We start from the raw sequence: 16,084 nt of genomic DNA, 5'->3' as shown, positions 1-16,084 counted from the left end.
CCGATCAAACCCAATGGAAATCGGCGGGCCGGCCGACTACAAGCAACCGACGCGTTTGCTACGCGAGGAATAGAACGCTCGTACGGTTTTTTTTTTTTGGCAAGGTTAGAACGACTTGTACGTACGTGCTGGCCTCTGCTTTTGGTGTTCGTCCGCGTACCTAATTTTCTAGCGCTGAAAGTCCTAGTGCTATACTTCACCTATGTCCGTGTACGTCCCTGAGTCAAGTAGCTGCAGGATGTTTTGTCCGTGTCAAGGACAAGGTAATAACGGGATTGACGTGGATACGTTTATATATTTCTATATATGATGTGATCGAATCAAAGACATAGATCAGTAGTCCAAGCTGGGCAGAATCAAGAGGAGAAGAAGAGCAAGAAGCTAGTTAGCTGCTCCAATGGCGCCGGCGGACAGCCACGGGGAGTTTTTGGAATTGGAGGACGCGCTGAGGTACATGAAGATGGTCAAGAACCGGCACCCGGCGACGTACAACGAGTTCCTAAACGTCATGGCTCATTACAAGAGGGGCAGGTATATATGTCCAATCCATGTCGATCAACGTATTAATTCGCTCCATGCATGCATGGATCGACCGACCAACGTATGTATGACTTCGTGCAGGATCGGCGTCGCAGAGGTGGCGTCGAGGGTGGCGGCACTGCTCAGGGACAGCCCCGACCTCATCGTCGGCTTCAACGCCTTCTTGCCCAAGGGCCACCGGATCCGTCTATCCGACGAACAAGCGGCGGGGATAGAGGAGCCGACGAGCTTCGTGAAGGCGGTGATGAACACACACCCGTCCACGTACCGCGAGTTTCTCCGCATCATATTCGACGAATACGGGAGGGACGGGTACGTAGTGATCCATACCTATGTATAGTTCATGGTTGGTTGGATCCATGGAGGTTAAAAAGTGGTTAACTAATATTAGATGTGGGTCCATGCATGGCTTCATGGCAGGATCGGCATCGCGGAGGTGGCGTCGAGGGTGGGAGTGCTGTTCCGGGATAGGCCGGACCTCATCGCCGGATTCAACGCCATATTGCCAAGAGAGCACAAGATCAAGGTCGTCGGCGGGGTGGATGAGCATGAGCTTGCCGCTCGTTTCATGAGAGAAGTGAGCCTAGATGACCACGATGACGATAAGATCCACGATGGATGTAATTAATATCTCTCACTATTGGTATACTATTATACTCCATCAACGTAGAGCGAGCGTATATATTTTTCAAACTTCAAGCTTTGCATATTTCGGTAAAATCTGTTGAGAAAGTATCAACATCTACAATACTAAATTTAACTAGTAGGGTATGCTCGATTTTGATGCATGTGATCACATTGATTCCAACCTAAATCAATGCAATTATCGGTGAATGTTGTTAATATTGTAAAAAGTGTATCCTTGCTCGCTCATCATAACATGCTACTACCTCTTCCTGTAAAGAAATATAAGATCGTCGTTTAGATCACTACTTTAGTGGTCTAAACAATCTTACATTTCTTTACAGAGAGAGTATTTTCTAATGGGAAACGACGCCTCCCGCACTCCGAGTCTCCCTCTCCATTATCGCTTACCCCAGCCCTCGCAATAACGCCATTCCCTTGGTGCTATTTTTAATTCTTGTTTCTCATGAACCATGTGCTGGTAGGTGTATAATTAATTAAATAAAAGCCGAGGGTGCTTTTCTACAGAAAAAGACAATGCGTGGCTCATCCAACGCCTCACCACTCCGGACCTCTGACATGTGGGCCGCATTCATGCTAACATGCCACGTGAGCATGAGATACAACTCGATATGGAAGAAGTGACCGTATATGCACGCATAGACAAGTTATGTTACTGCAATGACACATAAACTGAACATTGGATGCAAGTTCTTTTACTGCCACTGATGTTACCTTTTCAAGTATTCATTAGTTTCGAAGCCATCGACGCGAAGGACACAACAATTAATTGTTTGCGACGTAGACACTCAGTTTAAAATATATTTCTGTTCAAAATTTGGATTTGAGAAGAAAGAAGAAAACACGTCCATCAAATTCAAACCACCTGCACCCCTGGAACGGCAGAAAAATCTCATCTATCGACCCTCCACATGGGATTATTTATTTTCCCACGTATCATGGGAAAACAAATACTAAGCACATCCAACAACTCCCTCAATCCCATGGAAGGGATGACAAAATCTCATCAATCAACCTCCTTAATTCGAGGCTTCGAGCATATCTTACTGACCTGTCGCCACTGAGGCGACGCTCCGCGGGATATCTCTCCAATCAGTGTGATTCGGAAAGACCTCGGCATACTAAATTTTGGCGCAAGCAAAAACAAAGCATAAGAGAGAGCTAAAGAATAGCAAGGGTTAGTTGGCCAGGCGTTTGTCGCCAGAAAAAGTGCTTCGTCTACCTCCAGTCCGGCGTGAGATCCCGTTCCATCGCACATGCGATGCGGCTGCCCCGGCCTGGGTACGCGCACGCACATATTTTATCTTTCAAAGTCCAAACTTGTTTGTTCCCTAGTTACTTAGTTTAATGAGTCGCACACAAACACACATTTGCTATTATCTAGCCCCGCAGACCAAGGCTTGACCCCCCCCCCCCCCCCCCCCCCCCCCCCCCCCCCCTTTTCCTCGCTCACGCACACGATGAAGCACGCGGCGGCGCTGCTGCTGATACTAGCGGCAGCTGCTCTTGTGCTGCTGATACTAGCGCCAGCTGCTCATGTGCTGCTGCCTTCTGCGCAATACCACTGGCTCAACCCCGAGATCCAAGATGCCGGCGGGCTGGGCCGGCAGTGCTTCCCGGAGGGGTTCGTGTTCGGGACAGCCACATCGGCGTACCAGGTGGAGGGGATGGCGGAGCAGGGAGGGCGAGGGCCAAGTATCTGGGACGCCTTCATCAAGATACCAGGTAAAAACATTTCTATCGATTTGGTTCATCTTGCTTTTTTGCCTAGCTCCAGTGAACAAGTTGTAGTGGTGCTACTACGGCATACATCTTGGATCTAAACGGGCTGTGTTGTTGGGAGGATAGGGACGATCGCCAGCAACGGCACCGCCGATGTGGCGGTCGATGAGTACCACAGGTACAAGGTGTGTGCACTCAACGATTAGTCATCCTGATTGCTCTGTTTTTGGGGCTGTTTTCTAGTGTGTCTTCACCTGATGCTTCACAGAGGTGTTTATTAATTATGAGGTGTAGGAGGATGTGGACATAATGAAGAACATAGGCTTCGAGGCGTACCGGTTTTCCATCTCTTGGTCGAGGATTTTCCCAGGTATATATGTGCCATGATCTCTCCTCCAGCTGCAGCAGTTTCAATTTTCAAAAGAGTTTTTCATGGAAGTGGAGTTGTGTATGAAATTCAATTCTAGATGGGACTGGGAAGGTGAACTGGGAAGGAGTGGATTACTACAACAGGCTCATAGATTACATGCTTCAGCAAGGTAACTGGAATTGCCACACCTAGTTAGCTAGGCATGCAAGAAGCTCTTAATTAGCACCAGGGTCCGAATTTCTTGTTTAATTAATAACCCTTATTATAATGGTGGATTAGGCATCACTCCATATGCAAACCTCTATCACTATGACCTCCCACTGGCACTCCATCAGCGGTACCTTGGCTGGCTAAGCCCAAACATAGTGTAAGCATTTCATATAGCGATTATTTCCACATTTCAAAGTTGAATTTAAGTATGTGTCTTTGATACACCCAACTTTTTCTATTTTTACAAAAGGGGCGTGTTTGCAGACTATGCCGATTTCTGTTTCAAGGTGTTCGGAGACAGGGTGAAGAATTGGTTTACCTTCAATGAGCCGAGGTGCGTCGCTGCTTTGGGGTATGACATTGGCCTCCATGCACCGGGGAGGTGTTCTCAGTGCTCTGCAGGAGGTGACTCCACGACAGAGCCGTACCTTGCCGCGCACCATCTCATACTTTCACATGCTGCGGCAGTGCGGCGATACCGTGACAAGTATCAGGTAAGACTGACTGAAGATTACCTTCAAGTCATTTGTCACTTGAAGAATCACATATTGAATGGCAGTGCCTAAAAGTTAATTTTATTATGTTTCATTCAATCATTCTGTTCTATTTAATAGCATCACCAAAAGGGGAGGATTGGAATTCTCTTGGATTTTGTGTGGTACGAACCTTTGAGCAACAGTAATGCTGATCAAGCTGCAGCGCAGAGGGCAAGGGACTTCCACCTTGGATGGTAAACCCTGAACCAATTTACCCCAGGATAAAATTTTACTTCACAACTTCAAATTGGTCTACTAACTTTGTTTGGAGGGAAGCAGACTAAAATTGTATGAATGTCCTTGCAGGTTCCTTGACCCCATCATCCATGGTAGCTACCCATTCACGATGCTCGAGATTGTCAAGGATCGGTTGCCACGCTTCAGTGCCGACGAGTCCACGATGGTTAAGGGATCCATTGACTATGTTGGTATCAACCAATACACTTCTTTCTACATGAAGGACAATGGGACTTGGAACCTCACGCCTGTCAGTTACCAGGATGATTGGCATGTTGAATTTGTCTGTAAGATCTGTCTCCTTCATGCCAACTCCTTCTGCTATGGCAGATGCTTCACATTCTCAGACCCCGTGATGTGTATGTGTCTTTGCAGTTAAACGAAATGGCGTGCCTATTGGAGCTCATGTAAGTGCAGTTCTGGATTACTCTTTACTATACCTTAAAGATGGATAAGCGCAGATTTTCTGTGGAACATTGTAACTGTAAGTTGGTTGAGTCCATGCAGGCAAACTCCTACTGGCTTTACATTGTACCATGGGGAATCAACAAGGCTGTGACCTATGTCAAAGAAAGATATGGAAATCCTACAATGATCCTTGCTGAAAACGGTACTTTCAACATCTTAAATGGCAATTGTTTCTTCCAGTAAAACAAATTACTACTTGTCGTTCTCATAAGGACATGAGTGATCATCTAACAGGGATGGACCAACCTGGCAACATTAGCATCGCTGACGGTGTACGCGACACAGTAAGAATCCGGTACTACAGAGACTACATAACCGAGCTCAAGAAGGCGATAGACGATGGCGCCCGGGTGATCGGGTACTTTGCTTGGTCTCTGCTTGACAACTTCGAGTGGAGACTCGGCTACACCGCCCGTTTCGGTATTGTCTATGTGGACTACAAGACTTTGAAGAGGTACCCAAAAGACTCAGCGTTATGGTTCAAGAACATGCTCTCCGAGAAGAAGAGGAGCTAGTATTGCAAACTAGATCCCCGGGCGGATCAAATTCTTCTGCTTTCAGAATATGCATAGTGTAGCATTTTTTTATCATTGCATCGCAGATTTAGGTTAAAGAAACTGTTAATGACAAGCATTGAGATAGTTTCTTTTCCCCTTCTTATAATACAAATGGGAAGCAATTAGATCTCTTTTAAGTCAAAACACCGCTAGTAGATCAGTTTAAGTGCACTGAAGCACATGCCATATATAATTGGCTACAATACTATCAAAGGGCACAATTTCAACAGCATAGACACGACCCCGCAAAGGAAAGCCAGTTGACCAATTCTCTGGATGCAAACTAGTGCACAAAAACTACACTCGTTATATTTGATTACACGTCCTCCATAGGTTCGCTAGGGTTGTAGCGGACCGAATTCTGAATTGCTTTGTTTGTTACGGCCATATCAACTGATAATTAGAAGGGGACTGGAATTTTGTTTTCTAATGCTAAATTTAAATACTATTTCTAGTTATTTATATCATGGTAATTTTTTTTATTATTTATAAGAAACTACATAATTTTCTTGATCAACTCCTAATTGACCTCGGGGCTCAGGCTTGTCACAGATTTTCAGGGTGCCAATCCAGTTTGTACAGTAGGTTAAGTTAGCTCAAGGAATATGATTAGGCGTAGTGGGTGCAAACGGGTACCTTGATACCCTCTAACTCTATTTAATTAAATAACAAGTTTTAGGGTTAGAGGGTACCCTAAAGTTCACCTATTTGCATCCCTAGTAAGGCGGGCTAACCAATGCACGATGGATAAATAGAACTAGAGTGTAACGTGCGACTTATCAGTCTGTTGTTTGGTCATGAGTTAGCTCTCCTCTTTCTATTTTATACGTGTCTATTACGGCGGGTTCATTGTGTGTTTCACCTAGGCTGGGTTGGCATTTAATTGTGGTCGTCATGTTGAATGTAGTTGTGTCGTTTCTTTTTGTCGATATGGGTCTTATTTGGAATAGGCGGTATGTGGTGTTCATGGCGGAGGGAGCTGTTGGCTGATTAGTTGTCATGTTGTTATACGTCTAGCATTGGTGTCCATCAATGGTGTTCATGTGAGCCCCATGCTAACACTATCGATTACTTGCTAGTAGGTCGATACCCTCGGGCAGCAAAGCACACTTTTACGAATAGCCCCACCAACCACCTTCCAAAGCCCCAAGCCAGCACAGACAACTATTCCTAGGGACCTTAGTAAGGTAGTGGATTTGTTTGCGGCATGGGACAAAGGCACATCCCACTGCTAACCGCCTTCTACATAGTTGTAATTAAACATAGGCCGGCTAATGTGGCAACGTATGACCTATAAGAACATGAGAAAAAACTACATAGGACGAATTGTGCCTGTCTAGGAGGAGGAGCACCCCACCTTCTAGTACATATAAGATGTACGAGAATAAGCTAAGTTAGAACCTGACAGGTCGTTGTAAACAAGGAAAAAGTCAAATACAAGTCTTGAACTTGTGGACGAAAGCTAAATCAAACCCTGAACTTTCAAACCCCGAAATCAGCACACCAAACTCTCAAATCTCGGTCTATTTTGAACCTTGATAGTAGAAGTAGAAGTAAACATGATTATAATTTGTTTCGTATGTAAACATCACAAACTACAAGCCAGTTTCAAATAGCAAGGACGAGAGGAGTCTATTAGAATACACAACATGTTGACACCTCATATACCCTAGAACTGTTTGACAATCCTATTTTACGAACCAATATTAGGATATTTGTTCGACTCATGAAAGTAGAATCCATTATCAAGATATTTATATATGTTGTGCACAAACACACATAGCACAATTTAATACATAGAAGTGCGATTTTTTTTACATTTTTTATGCTTTGTTGAAACGTAGGTCAAGTCAATTCTATAATATACCTCAGATTAAAATTTCAACAAAAAGAACACAATTTCATGCACAGATTTATCCTAGTTTTCTCAAATGATAGAAATGTACTATTTATAATAATAAACTTTGTTTAGTTCTAATATACCTACTCATTTGCTCAATGATATTGTTTCATACAACAGATATAGATAGTGATGAAAATTATCTGTATCTATTCAAATTACGGTTGAAATTTATTGGCAGGTAAAAGTGTTCGATATAAATGCATGATTTGGGAGTCACCTCCTCTCGTTCGTGGTTGATTTGAGATATAAGGTGGTGGGTTTCAGCGTGATTTGGGTTTACTGAATGAATTTGCTGATGTCATTGACGTAATTTGTATTCATCAGAGTTTCATAGACCATGCGACCACGACGAATCAGGAGGGATGACCGGGAGGGTTGGGGGTTGGACCGTCGGTTGCAGTGTATGGGGATCCAAACCTTGGCAACTTCTACAGGTAGATCAGAGGGAGCCGAGGAGGTTTACAAGATCCATGATGCGGTCTGTAGGAAGCAGGTTTGAAAGATCCATGGTGTGTGGTGGATGCATTGGGGTAGAGGAGGGAGTGGGCGGTGCAGCGGGATGGATCTCTCGCCGGTGAGGTGCGATATTTTGGGGTTAAAGATGGAGACGGGAGTTATGACACAGTTAGATTAGCGTGCATCCTCCGGGTGATTTGGACCGAGTTCTTTTTAGCGTGATGTAGGCCGTCGATATTGTAAGGATCAACGGCAGGCAACCAGTCTGATGTTTGCTTCCTACCAGACGTATGATAGGGAGTGTTTATCAATCATATTTCATTTTGTTGAGTTCATAAGCCTGCAGAGAGGTTCTGCCTAGTCCGGCCCATCATATGCGAATATTTTTTTCCGGTTTAAATAGGGCCAATGGGGGTTGTTATTTGTTCCGGATTTCTTGGTTTTCCCAGGGGCGCACCGTATCTGCGCGGACCGGTTTCTACGTTCGGCCTTTTTATCGTTTTTCGGCATCTTCTTCATTTTTCTTTTTCATATTTTCTTCCTTTTCCATTTGTCTTTCTTTTTTTTCAGTTTTTCCTTTTTTTAATGTTCATTTTCCATTCCTTTTACCACTTATCGTTTTATTTGCTGTTTTATATTGTCCTTCCCTTTTGCTTTTCTATTCATGTTTTTATTTGTATTTTCCTTTTCACGTCTTCTTGCCTTATCTATTTTGGCTTTAATTGCTTCTTTTCATTCTCTTTCCTTTCAGTTTTACATTATTTTTCATGGTGTATTCAAATAATTTCAACATGCATGTATATAAAAAGTATATAATATATTTTAAAAAGGGTTCATCGCATATTAGAAAATGCCAAAATGTATTTGTAAAACATTTTCTCAGTGTATTTATAAAAATCTTCATTATTTATTGTTTCGAGAAAATGTTCATCACATTTAATTGTTTTATCATCCATTGTAATATGTTCATCATGCGCGGTACTTGTCGGAACCTGAGAGTTTTCCCTTTTTTCATACATCCATTTATTCAAAATGTCTTATCTTTTAAACCATGCGTCCAAATCTCGAACCGCTTCATCTTTGGATTCCTCACGGCGATGTCCTCAAAACTAGATCCCATGTTGATAGATTTTGATGAACTTTGTTTCACAAAAAACGGACGAAAAAACCATACTAGGAGCACATTTTTCCCCTTTCCGAAAGCCATTTCCGGTAAGCATGGCCGTGCCTCTTGCTGAAGCAAAACCGTACTTCTTGTGGAAGGACAAAAAAGAAGGGCGTCTTTTTTCCGTTTCTTAGAGGCACGGCCGTACCTCTCGCGGAATCAAATCCGTGCGTCTCACGGAAGCAACACCGTGCCTCTCATGTAAGGAGAAAAATATTTTTTTTTTACTTTTCCGAGAGGCATGGCCGTGATTCTCATGGAAACAAATCAGTGCCTCTCGCGTAAACAAAACCATGCCTCTCACGGAAGAAGAAAAAAAATGTGTTTTCTTCATTTCCGAGAGGCACGGCTTCTTTCTTGTTCTTGTTGATTGTTGTGTTAAATATGGCTCCTGATTGGATACAGACTTGCCTAAAATGATTGGTGCTGTTGCAGTTCATCTACATTTATTTTGGACATTGATTCTTGATTTACCCTATTACCATTTCCAAACTTAACTACCTCTCTCTCTCTCTCTCTTTCTCTCATGTTGTTTCTGATGATCTTCTATGTGTCATGTCTGACAATGGTGTTTCATAAAAATCCAAGCAGGCTCCATGTGAGGTGAATCAAGGTAATCTATATATATGTAGTGAAGGATAAGCTCCTCTCCCTCATGTTGTTTATGCATATGTTATTTTTCAGTCAATTATTACCGAAGCTTCCATGTGATTGTTTTCATAGAAAGTTTCCCTCCTCATGTCAAACCGTTTTATCTCTTCTACACAGGTAGTTGGTAGAATATGTTGCCTTCAAAGCAGAGGTTTGTGAATTTTATGCCAGGTGTGCAGCTTTCATTTTAATTTTTTTATGCTTGAGTCCTAACATTTCATTTCTATGAGATTTTGAGTCGTAATATTGTTATGTTTTTTGAGCTCTTGAACATTTGCCTGCACAAAAATGATCTATAATAATTTCCTTCATTAAGAGGTCTTTGTGGTTTTGTTATGTTTGTTGTGAATCCTTATCAGACAGTTGAAGTTTGCTGATAGGTTCTGTTATGAGGGACACCGTATTCTTCTTCCTTGGTAATAGATTTTTTTTTTTTGGCATTTAACTTGAGAATTCTACCAACATTCAAATTTCTGAAATTTTACCTGAGCAGACATAGTTCTTAATTTGAGTTGGTTTTAGCACTTTCTATGTGCTCTGGACATATAAATGGAAGTACGCTATTGAAAAGTCTCACTGCTCATTTGGTCGTAAATTAATTTGGTGAGAGCCTTATTGTGGGTGATTCTCACTATGATTTGAGCAAGGCCTATGCATTTCAAATAGCAAGGGTTCTCGACGCTGGTAATTAGTTTTCACTACAAAATAATTTTAAACTCTGGCTGCATTCAGAGATATTAGAAGGTCCTTGATGTGGTTTTGGACCTGAACGTGTGGTGGTGATCCTTGGTGACCCGATTATGAAAGTGCTTTTCCTTGGTGGGCAAGCCTGGCACACATTTAAGGTTCTATTTTCGGTACTTATATTGTTCATGGGTTTGTTCTTCAAGGTAGGTCCTTTCTGTACTGTACTGCAGTCACTAGGAAAACATGTCTCATGTTTACTACTCCCTCCGTCCCAAAATGTAAGACGCTTTTTAACACTACACTAGTGTCAAAAAAACGTCTTACATTATGAGACGGAGGGAGTACATTTTACACTAGATGTTCCCAGATCTGCATAGCATTTAGTTACTCTTACTTTTTTTTCTATCCTCAATGAGACAACTTTCAACTAAAAAAGCTATATTTCAGGATAAAGTGTTAATAATTATGTCATAATTAGTTTTTAAATCTCATACTGAGCTCATATAGTGCACTAATACTGAACTCTTACGTCATAATTATGATGTGTTTACAAATTTTAACTGAGACGTTTACAGGGCGCGCGCGTACCCCTAGGTTGTCAATTTGACCAACCTAATACAAGTCATATATTACAAAAAATATACCAACATAAACTTTGGAGTTTCTACTTTCAAAAGATATAATTTTTATGTTATATAGTTTATATTAGGGTGATAAAATTGGCAACCTAGGTATACGCGCAGGACTTGTAAACTAAAACGGAGGTAGTAGTTAGATAGAGAGAAAAAAGAAAAACTAACTCCACAATGAGCGAATGAAACCCGAACGAACACATAGGAGTGAGCAGCAAAAAAAACCGGCAACACAGGGCAGCCTAGTAGTAAACTATAGGAGAAGAACACCTTCACGCGATATTGGAATAAGGCTTGTCAGGACTATATCTCGCCCGTACCGATTCCAATTCCTATTAGGAATAGCCTATGGGCTAGTGCAGTAGGGCAGGCCCAATACTGAAAGGAAAACGCTTCGAGACGGCGCGCCGGCCGAACTTTCGGCCGGCTCGAGCGCCACGCTGGCTCCAGCCTCCACGAAACTACCTCCGCGCAAGGCATGTGTACGTGGATGTGATGCTGGAGCGAGCCTCTGCAAATGCTACAACCAGCAAATGCTTTTGCTGGAACCAAGGATGAAGGAAGCTAGCGACGGTGGCGCCCAGGATTCGATGATCCGCGGAAATGCTAGAACCAGCACATTTTTTTGCTGGAACCAGTGATGCAGAAAGCTGGAAGGACAACGCTGAAAAATGCGCCCGATGGCAAAAAGCTGCATCCGCGTTTGCTGGAGCTGCATCCGGCACCGGGGAAAGCTACATCCATTGTCGGGGGCGGTGCTGGGACTATGAATGGAGAAGCTGCAACCGTTCCACAGTGGTGTTGCTACCGGCGGCGAGCTGGGTGCCAGGTGGCGTTGGCAGTGCGGTGACTTCGAGGCGGGTGCCGATGCGGGGGGGGGGGGGGGGGGGGGGGGGGGGGGGGGGGGGGGGGACTGTGTTTTGCTGCAATCTGTTTTTTGTTGGGATCAGCACCGCCAGATGCTGGAACCGGCGTTGACCATGGAAGCAATTTTTGTAAGCGGGGAAGATTATCTGCGAGGGCGGCGAGCGACGGCAAACTGGCGGTGCGGAGGTGTTGCGAGCTCGCTTGACTCACGTGACGGTGTGGCGGGGGCTGGCAGCGCTTGCGCCGGAGCGAGTTGGGGGAAGGAAGGCTCGATGCAAGGCAGGAACGGAGTGAATACAGAGAGATCGAACAGTTCACAAGACCCGAATTGGACGGTTAGGACGCGACCGGCCGAAAGATTGGACCGGTGCGCCGGCGCCTATCAACGCCCTGAAAGGAAAACAACGCGAGGCTTTTTATAAAGAGAAAAGTATATTTTTCGTCCCTCAATTTTCGACGGAATCTAAATTCGGTCCCTCAACTATGAAACCAGACAACATGCACCTCCAACTCTTAAACCAGACAAGTTTCATCCTCCTCCCGGTTTTGGCTGGTCTTAATGCTGGCCCATCCCGGTTTTGACCGATCCATGCTGACCTGGCAAAGAAACCCTGGAATTGACTTCCCGATTCCCCTCTCTCTCTCTCTACATGGCGTCTGCGGGCAAGGAGCAAGCTGTTGCTGGTGGTCGTCTCGCGGCGCCAGGAGAGGGGATTGCCCCGGCTCGACCTGCTCGTTGCCTAGATGGAGCACGTCGGCGTTATGGCCGGACTGGGGCACCTTGCGGCTGTGGTGGTACTCGCCGTCGTCGCCGGCCTTCACGCGCGGTCCAACACTTGGATCCAGCAGCGTGGTGAAGAGGCGGTGGCGCTGACCTCCCCGCTCGCCCACAAGCTCACACTCGGCACGTACCTCGCCGTCGAGCGCAACCCGGACCTATCCCTCCCATCGTATTTCCTGTTGCTCAGCGCCTGGGACCCCACGCGCCGGCGGCGCCGCGTCACTTCCCCGCGTGCCTTCATGCGAAAACTCAGGGACGAGGAGAAGACGTGGTGGATGCTTGCCGTGCCGTGTGGTGCAGGTCGTGGCCATGTCCCCCCTGTAGTCTTCAGGCGTCCGGAGGAGTGGCCAGCACGGATGGTTATAGAGGAGCACAGGGCATGCCGGGGATGAGCCGTCGGTGGTGACCATGACAGCCGGCGGCGGCTGCAGGCACGCCTCAAGGAGATGTTACGGACAACAGCAGGTCGCGCAGGACGACGGCAGGTGCTCGAGGAGGCACGGAGGTGTCCAGCGGCAGTTGGGTTCGCAGCCAGAGGCGCGGAGTCACATGCATGACAGCTTGGAGCGGCATGTTTAGTGGCCAGCAGGGCAGCCGGCGGTGCGTGGTAGTTAGCTGGGCCACCAATGGTGGCAGCGCTGGCTCGTAGACGGTTGTGCCGTGGTGCAGCAAGTGCACGTCAATTGTTTGACGAAATGTCTAGACCGGAGATGGATGAAGAGAAATAGAAATATTGCCACCTACACATGACCCGAGTCAAAACAATGCTAAGTTGGCATGGATACCGCTTCGAGCCGGGGGACCAAATGTGTCCGGTTGGGGTGCAGGTTGTCCGGTTTCATAGTTGAGGGACCAAATCTAAACTCCGTCAAAAATTGAAGGACGAAAAATATACTTTTCTCTTTTATAAATGTTATTTACTCTTTCGGTATTTATCACAGTGTAGCACGGGTTTTCTTGGTTTCTTCAATTGTTTTTTCTTTTTCCCCTTTTTCTTTGGTTTTATTCCTTTACCTTTCTGTTTCCTTTTTCCTCGGTTTCCTTTGATTCTTTCTCTGGTTTTCACTGATTTTCTTTGTTTTTCCATATGCATTGTATATTTTTAATAGATGTCTACATTTTTCATATGTATTGTACATTTTTGTATCTATTAGGAATATATTTTTTAACAAATGTCTACATTATTTTTTAAACAGATGTCTACATTTTTCATATGCATTGTACATTTTTATATCTATTAGGAATATATTTTTAAATAAGAGTTTAAAACAGACATCTATTGCCCGGTTATAACAGTCTGTGCGTGCAGGGTGCCGTTAAATGATAGGCTGTAGAAATCATGTAAAATTGTCTGAAAAAGTTTTGAAATAGCTGCTATCGCCTCGCTATTGCTTATTTACATTTTCCGTACAGATGATTTATATTTTCCGTACACATGATTAACATTTTCTACTTTTCATTTATTTATATTGTACATTTGTCTATACTCGTTTAACATTTTCCAGATACAAGATTAACAATTTGAATTTTATGTAAAGTGCTTTTGGTAATAAAAAAGTAAGAATATATAGGCCAACAACATAAATGTGAATAAAAAATAACAAAACACAGGCGATGATGAGGGCAGTCGTTACTGCGCTAGCTATTAGAGCATCTACAGTCGGGCCTCTTATATCCGTCTCAAACGTCCGGACAGGCCGTCCGGTCACTGACCGGTAAAAAAAATTCAACCCGGCAGGACCTCTCAAACCATGAACAAACGCCCGGGCTGACCGACACCCCACATATCCAGCCCAAATATAGGGCGGATACGGGGCGGCCTGAGCACACTCGGGCGCGTCCGCCTGACAGGCCCGGCCCACCACCGACCTCGGAAAAAAAACCCAATCCGGGCGGCGAGCTCAAACCCTAGCTCACTATGTCCCTCTCTCTCGCTCCATCCACTCTTCTCCATCTCCTGTTCCGATCCCATCCACCACGATGAGCAGCTCCGGCAGCGACTCCGGCTCGAAGGTCGACTACGAGGAGGAGATGGCCCTCCGCATTGCGCTGGAGCGGTCCAAGGTGGAGACCGGCGGCAGCTCTGGATCTGGAGCGTCGCCGCACTTCCCGGGCCGGCGCAGCGCCGACATCGGAGCTGGACCCTCCCGGCTCGTGCGCAGCGACGCAAGGACAACACAGTCCGCATCGGCCCCACGCCGTCTCCTTCCCCCGTCGGCCCCTCCTCAACATGGCCAGCACTGGGTGCTTATGCACGCGCCTCCGGCCCGCACGCGCACTCCAAACTTGGAGGCACGCGTCGCGCGCCATGAGAGGCAGCGTGCACAGGAGAGGGACATGGCGAAGCAGTCCACACGCCACCGCCATGTGATGAAGTCGGACGCCGACAAGGACGCGCATCTCCTCGCATGGTTGTACCACCGCTCCCTCACGATGGCGGAGCCGGACGCTCGCCGCCTCTGATGGAATAATGCCAAGGCGCTCCAGCTTGCTATTGAGCAGTCAGATCGCGCGACGAAGAAGGCAGCGACGGAGAAGGCTCGGATGGCAAGGCTGAAGCGGGAGCAGGACAGGGCGGTCCGTCGGATGAAGGGGCTCAGCGTCCTCTCCGACTTTGACGGCAGCAACAACTGCACCTCCTCGTCTGCGACCAAGACCCTCCACTAGCCGCAGACGCCTACAGCAGCGCGGGCAACCGGAAGGGCAAACGCCCGGTGAGGAAGTGGTGATTCCGCCCCCTCCGCCTCAATGGTTATATCGTTTTTAGTTGTAGAAGTTTATGAACTTGTCTGGGGCGAACTATGATCTTTTGGATGTGATGAAGTATGTACCGGATTTGCCAACTACGGTTGTATATGCTCTTACATATTCACTACAAGTAAGGCGTCGTACGGGAGATCCTAAAAAGAGGCGTGGTATGGGATATCAGTAGTAACCCATTGTGAAAGTCTTTAGCATCTTCTCGGGCGCTCATATGCGCCACTTGTCAAACCTGAGAATTTTCTTTTATTCGTAGATTCATTTATTCAAAATGTTTTATCTTTTGAATCATGCGTCCAAATCCCAAACTGTTTTTACTACTGGATTTCTTGCGTTGAGATCTCATGTTAAAAGGTTCGACGGCCTTTTTTCATGAAATAAACCATAAACAAAAACTGAGAAAAATAATAATATAGAAAGGGATAAAAATAAAAACTGAAAGGCAACCAAAAAACTAATGGCAAAAAATCAAAAACATAACCAGAGCCGGAAGCAAAGTTGTGGTTTTTCTTTTCTCGCGGAAGCAAATATGTGCTTTCACTAGAAGCATATGGAAGCACATTCTTTTTCCCGGAAGCACGACTGATTCTCATGGAAACAACTCTATTCCTCCATGAGAAGCAAATCTGTGCTTCTTGTAGAAGCACATATTTATTTTCCTTTCCAAGAAGCATAGCTGTGCTTCTCGCGTAAGTAAATTTGTGCTTCCACGAGAAGCCAATATGTGCTTTTTGTGAAAGTATAATTTTTCTAAGAAACACAACTGTCTTTCTCACGGAAGCAAATCTGTGCGTCAACCAGAACCCAGAAAAACCCCATCTAACCCCCATAAACGTGTACAGAAAACAAATTCAAAGTGAGCATCCAACAGGCAACATGTGGCGACGACTGGAAGTA

At 45.2% G+C, this 16,084-nt stretch overlaps 2 protein-coding genes across 2 annotated transcripts; both read left to right on the top strand.

The window, feature by feature from the left end:
- Positions 1-397: 397 nt before the first annotated feature.
- LOC125543330 (paired amphipathic helix protein Sin3b-like) lies at positions 398-1,168 on the top strand. The gene is made up of 3 exons (XM_048706645.1): positions 398-531; positions 622-742; positions 1,094-1,168. The coding sequence occupies exons 1-3, from the start codon at positions 398-400 to the stop codon at positions 1,166-1,168; spliced, it is 330 nt and encodes a 109-aa protein (XP_048562602.1).
- A 1,451-nt stretch (positions 1,169-2,619) lies between these two features.
- LOC125547483 (beta-glucosidase 26-like) lies at positions 2,620-5,412 on the top strand. The gene is made up of 11 exons (XM_048711342.1): positions 2,620-2,910; positions 3,034-3,092; positions 3,202-3,277; positions 3,375-3,446; positions 3,557-3,644; positions 3,738-3,981; positions 4,102-4,217; positions 4,330-4,547; positions 4,636-4,667; positions 4,768-4,870; positions 4,963-5,412. The coding sequence occupies exons 1-11, from the start codon at positions 2,646-2,648 to the stop codon at positions 5,241-5,243; spliced, it is 1,554 nt and encodes a 517-aa protein (XP_048567299.1). The 5' UTR covers positions 2,620-2,645; the 3' UTR covers positions 5,244-5,412.
- Positions 5,413-16,084: the final 10,672 nt, after the last annotated feature.

Source organism: Triticum urartu, chromosome 3, assembly GCF_003073215.2.
Source record: "Triticum urartu cultivar G1812 chromosome 3, Tu2.1, whole genome shotgun sequence".
Taxonomy (NCBI): Eukaryota; Viridiplantae; Streptophyta; class Magnoliopsida; order Poales; family Poaceae; genus Triticum; species Triticum urartu.
This window is presented reverse-complemented; position numbering and strand designations above follow the sequence as displayed.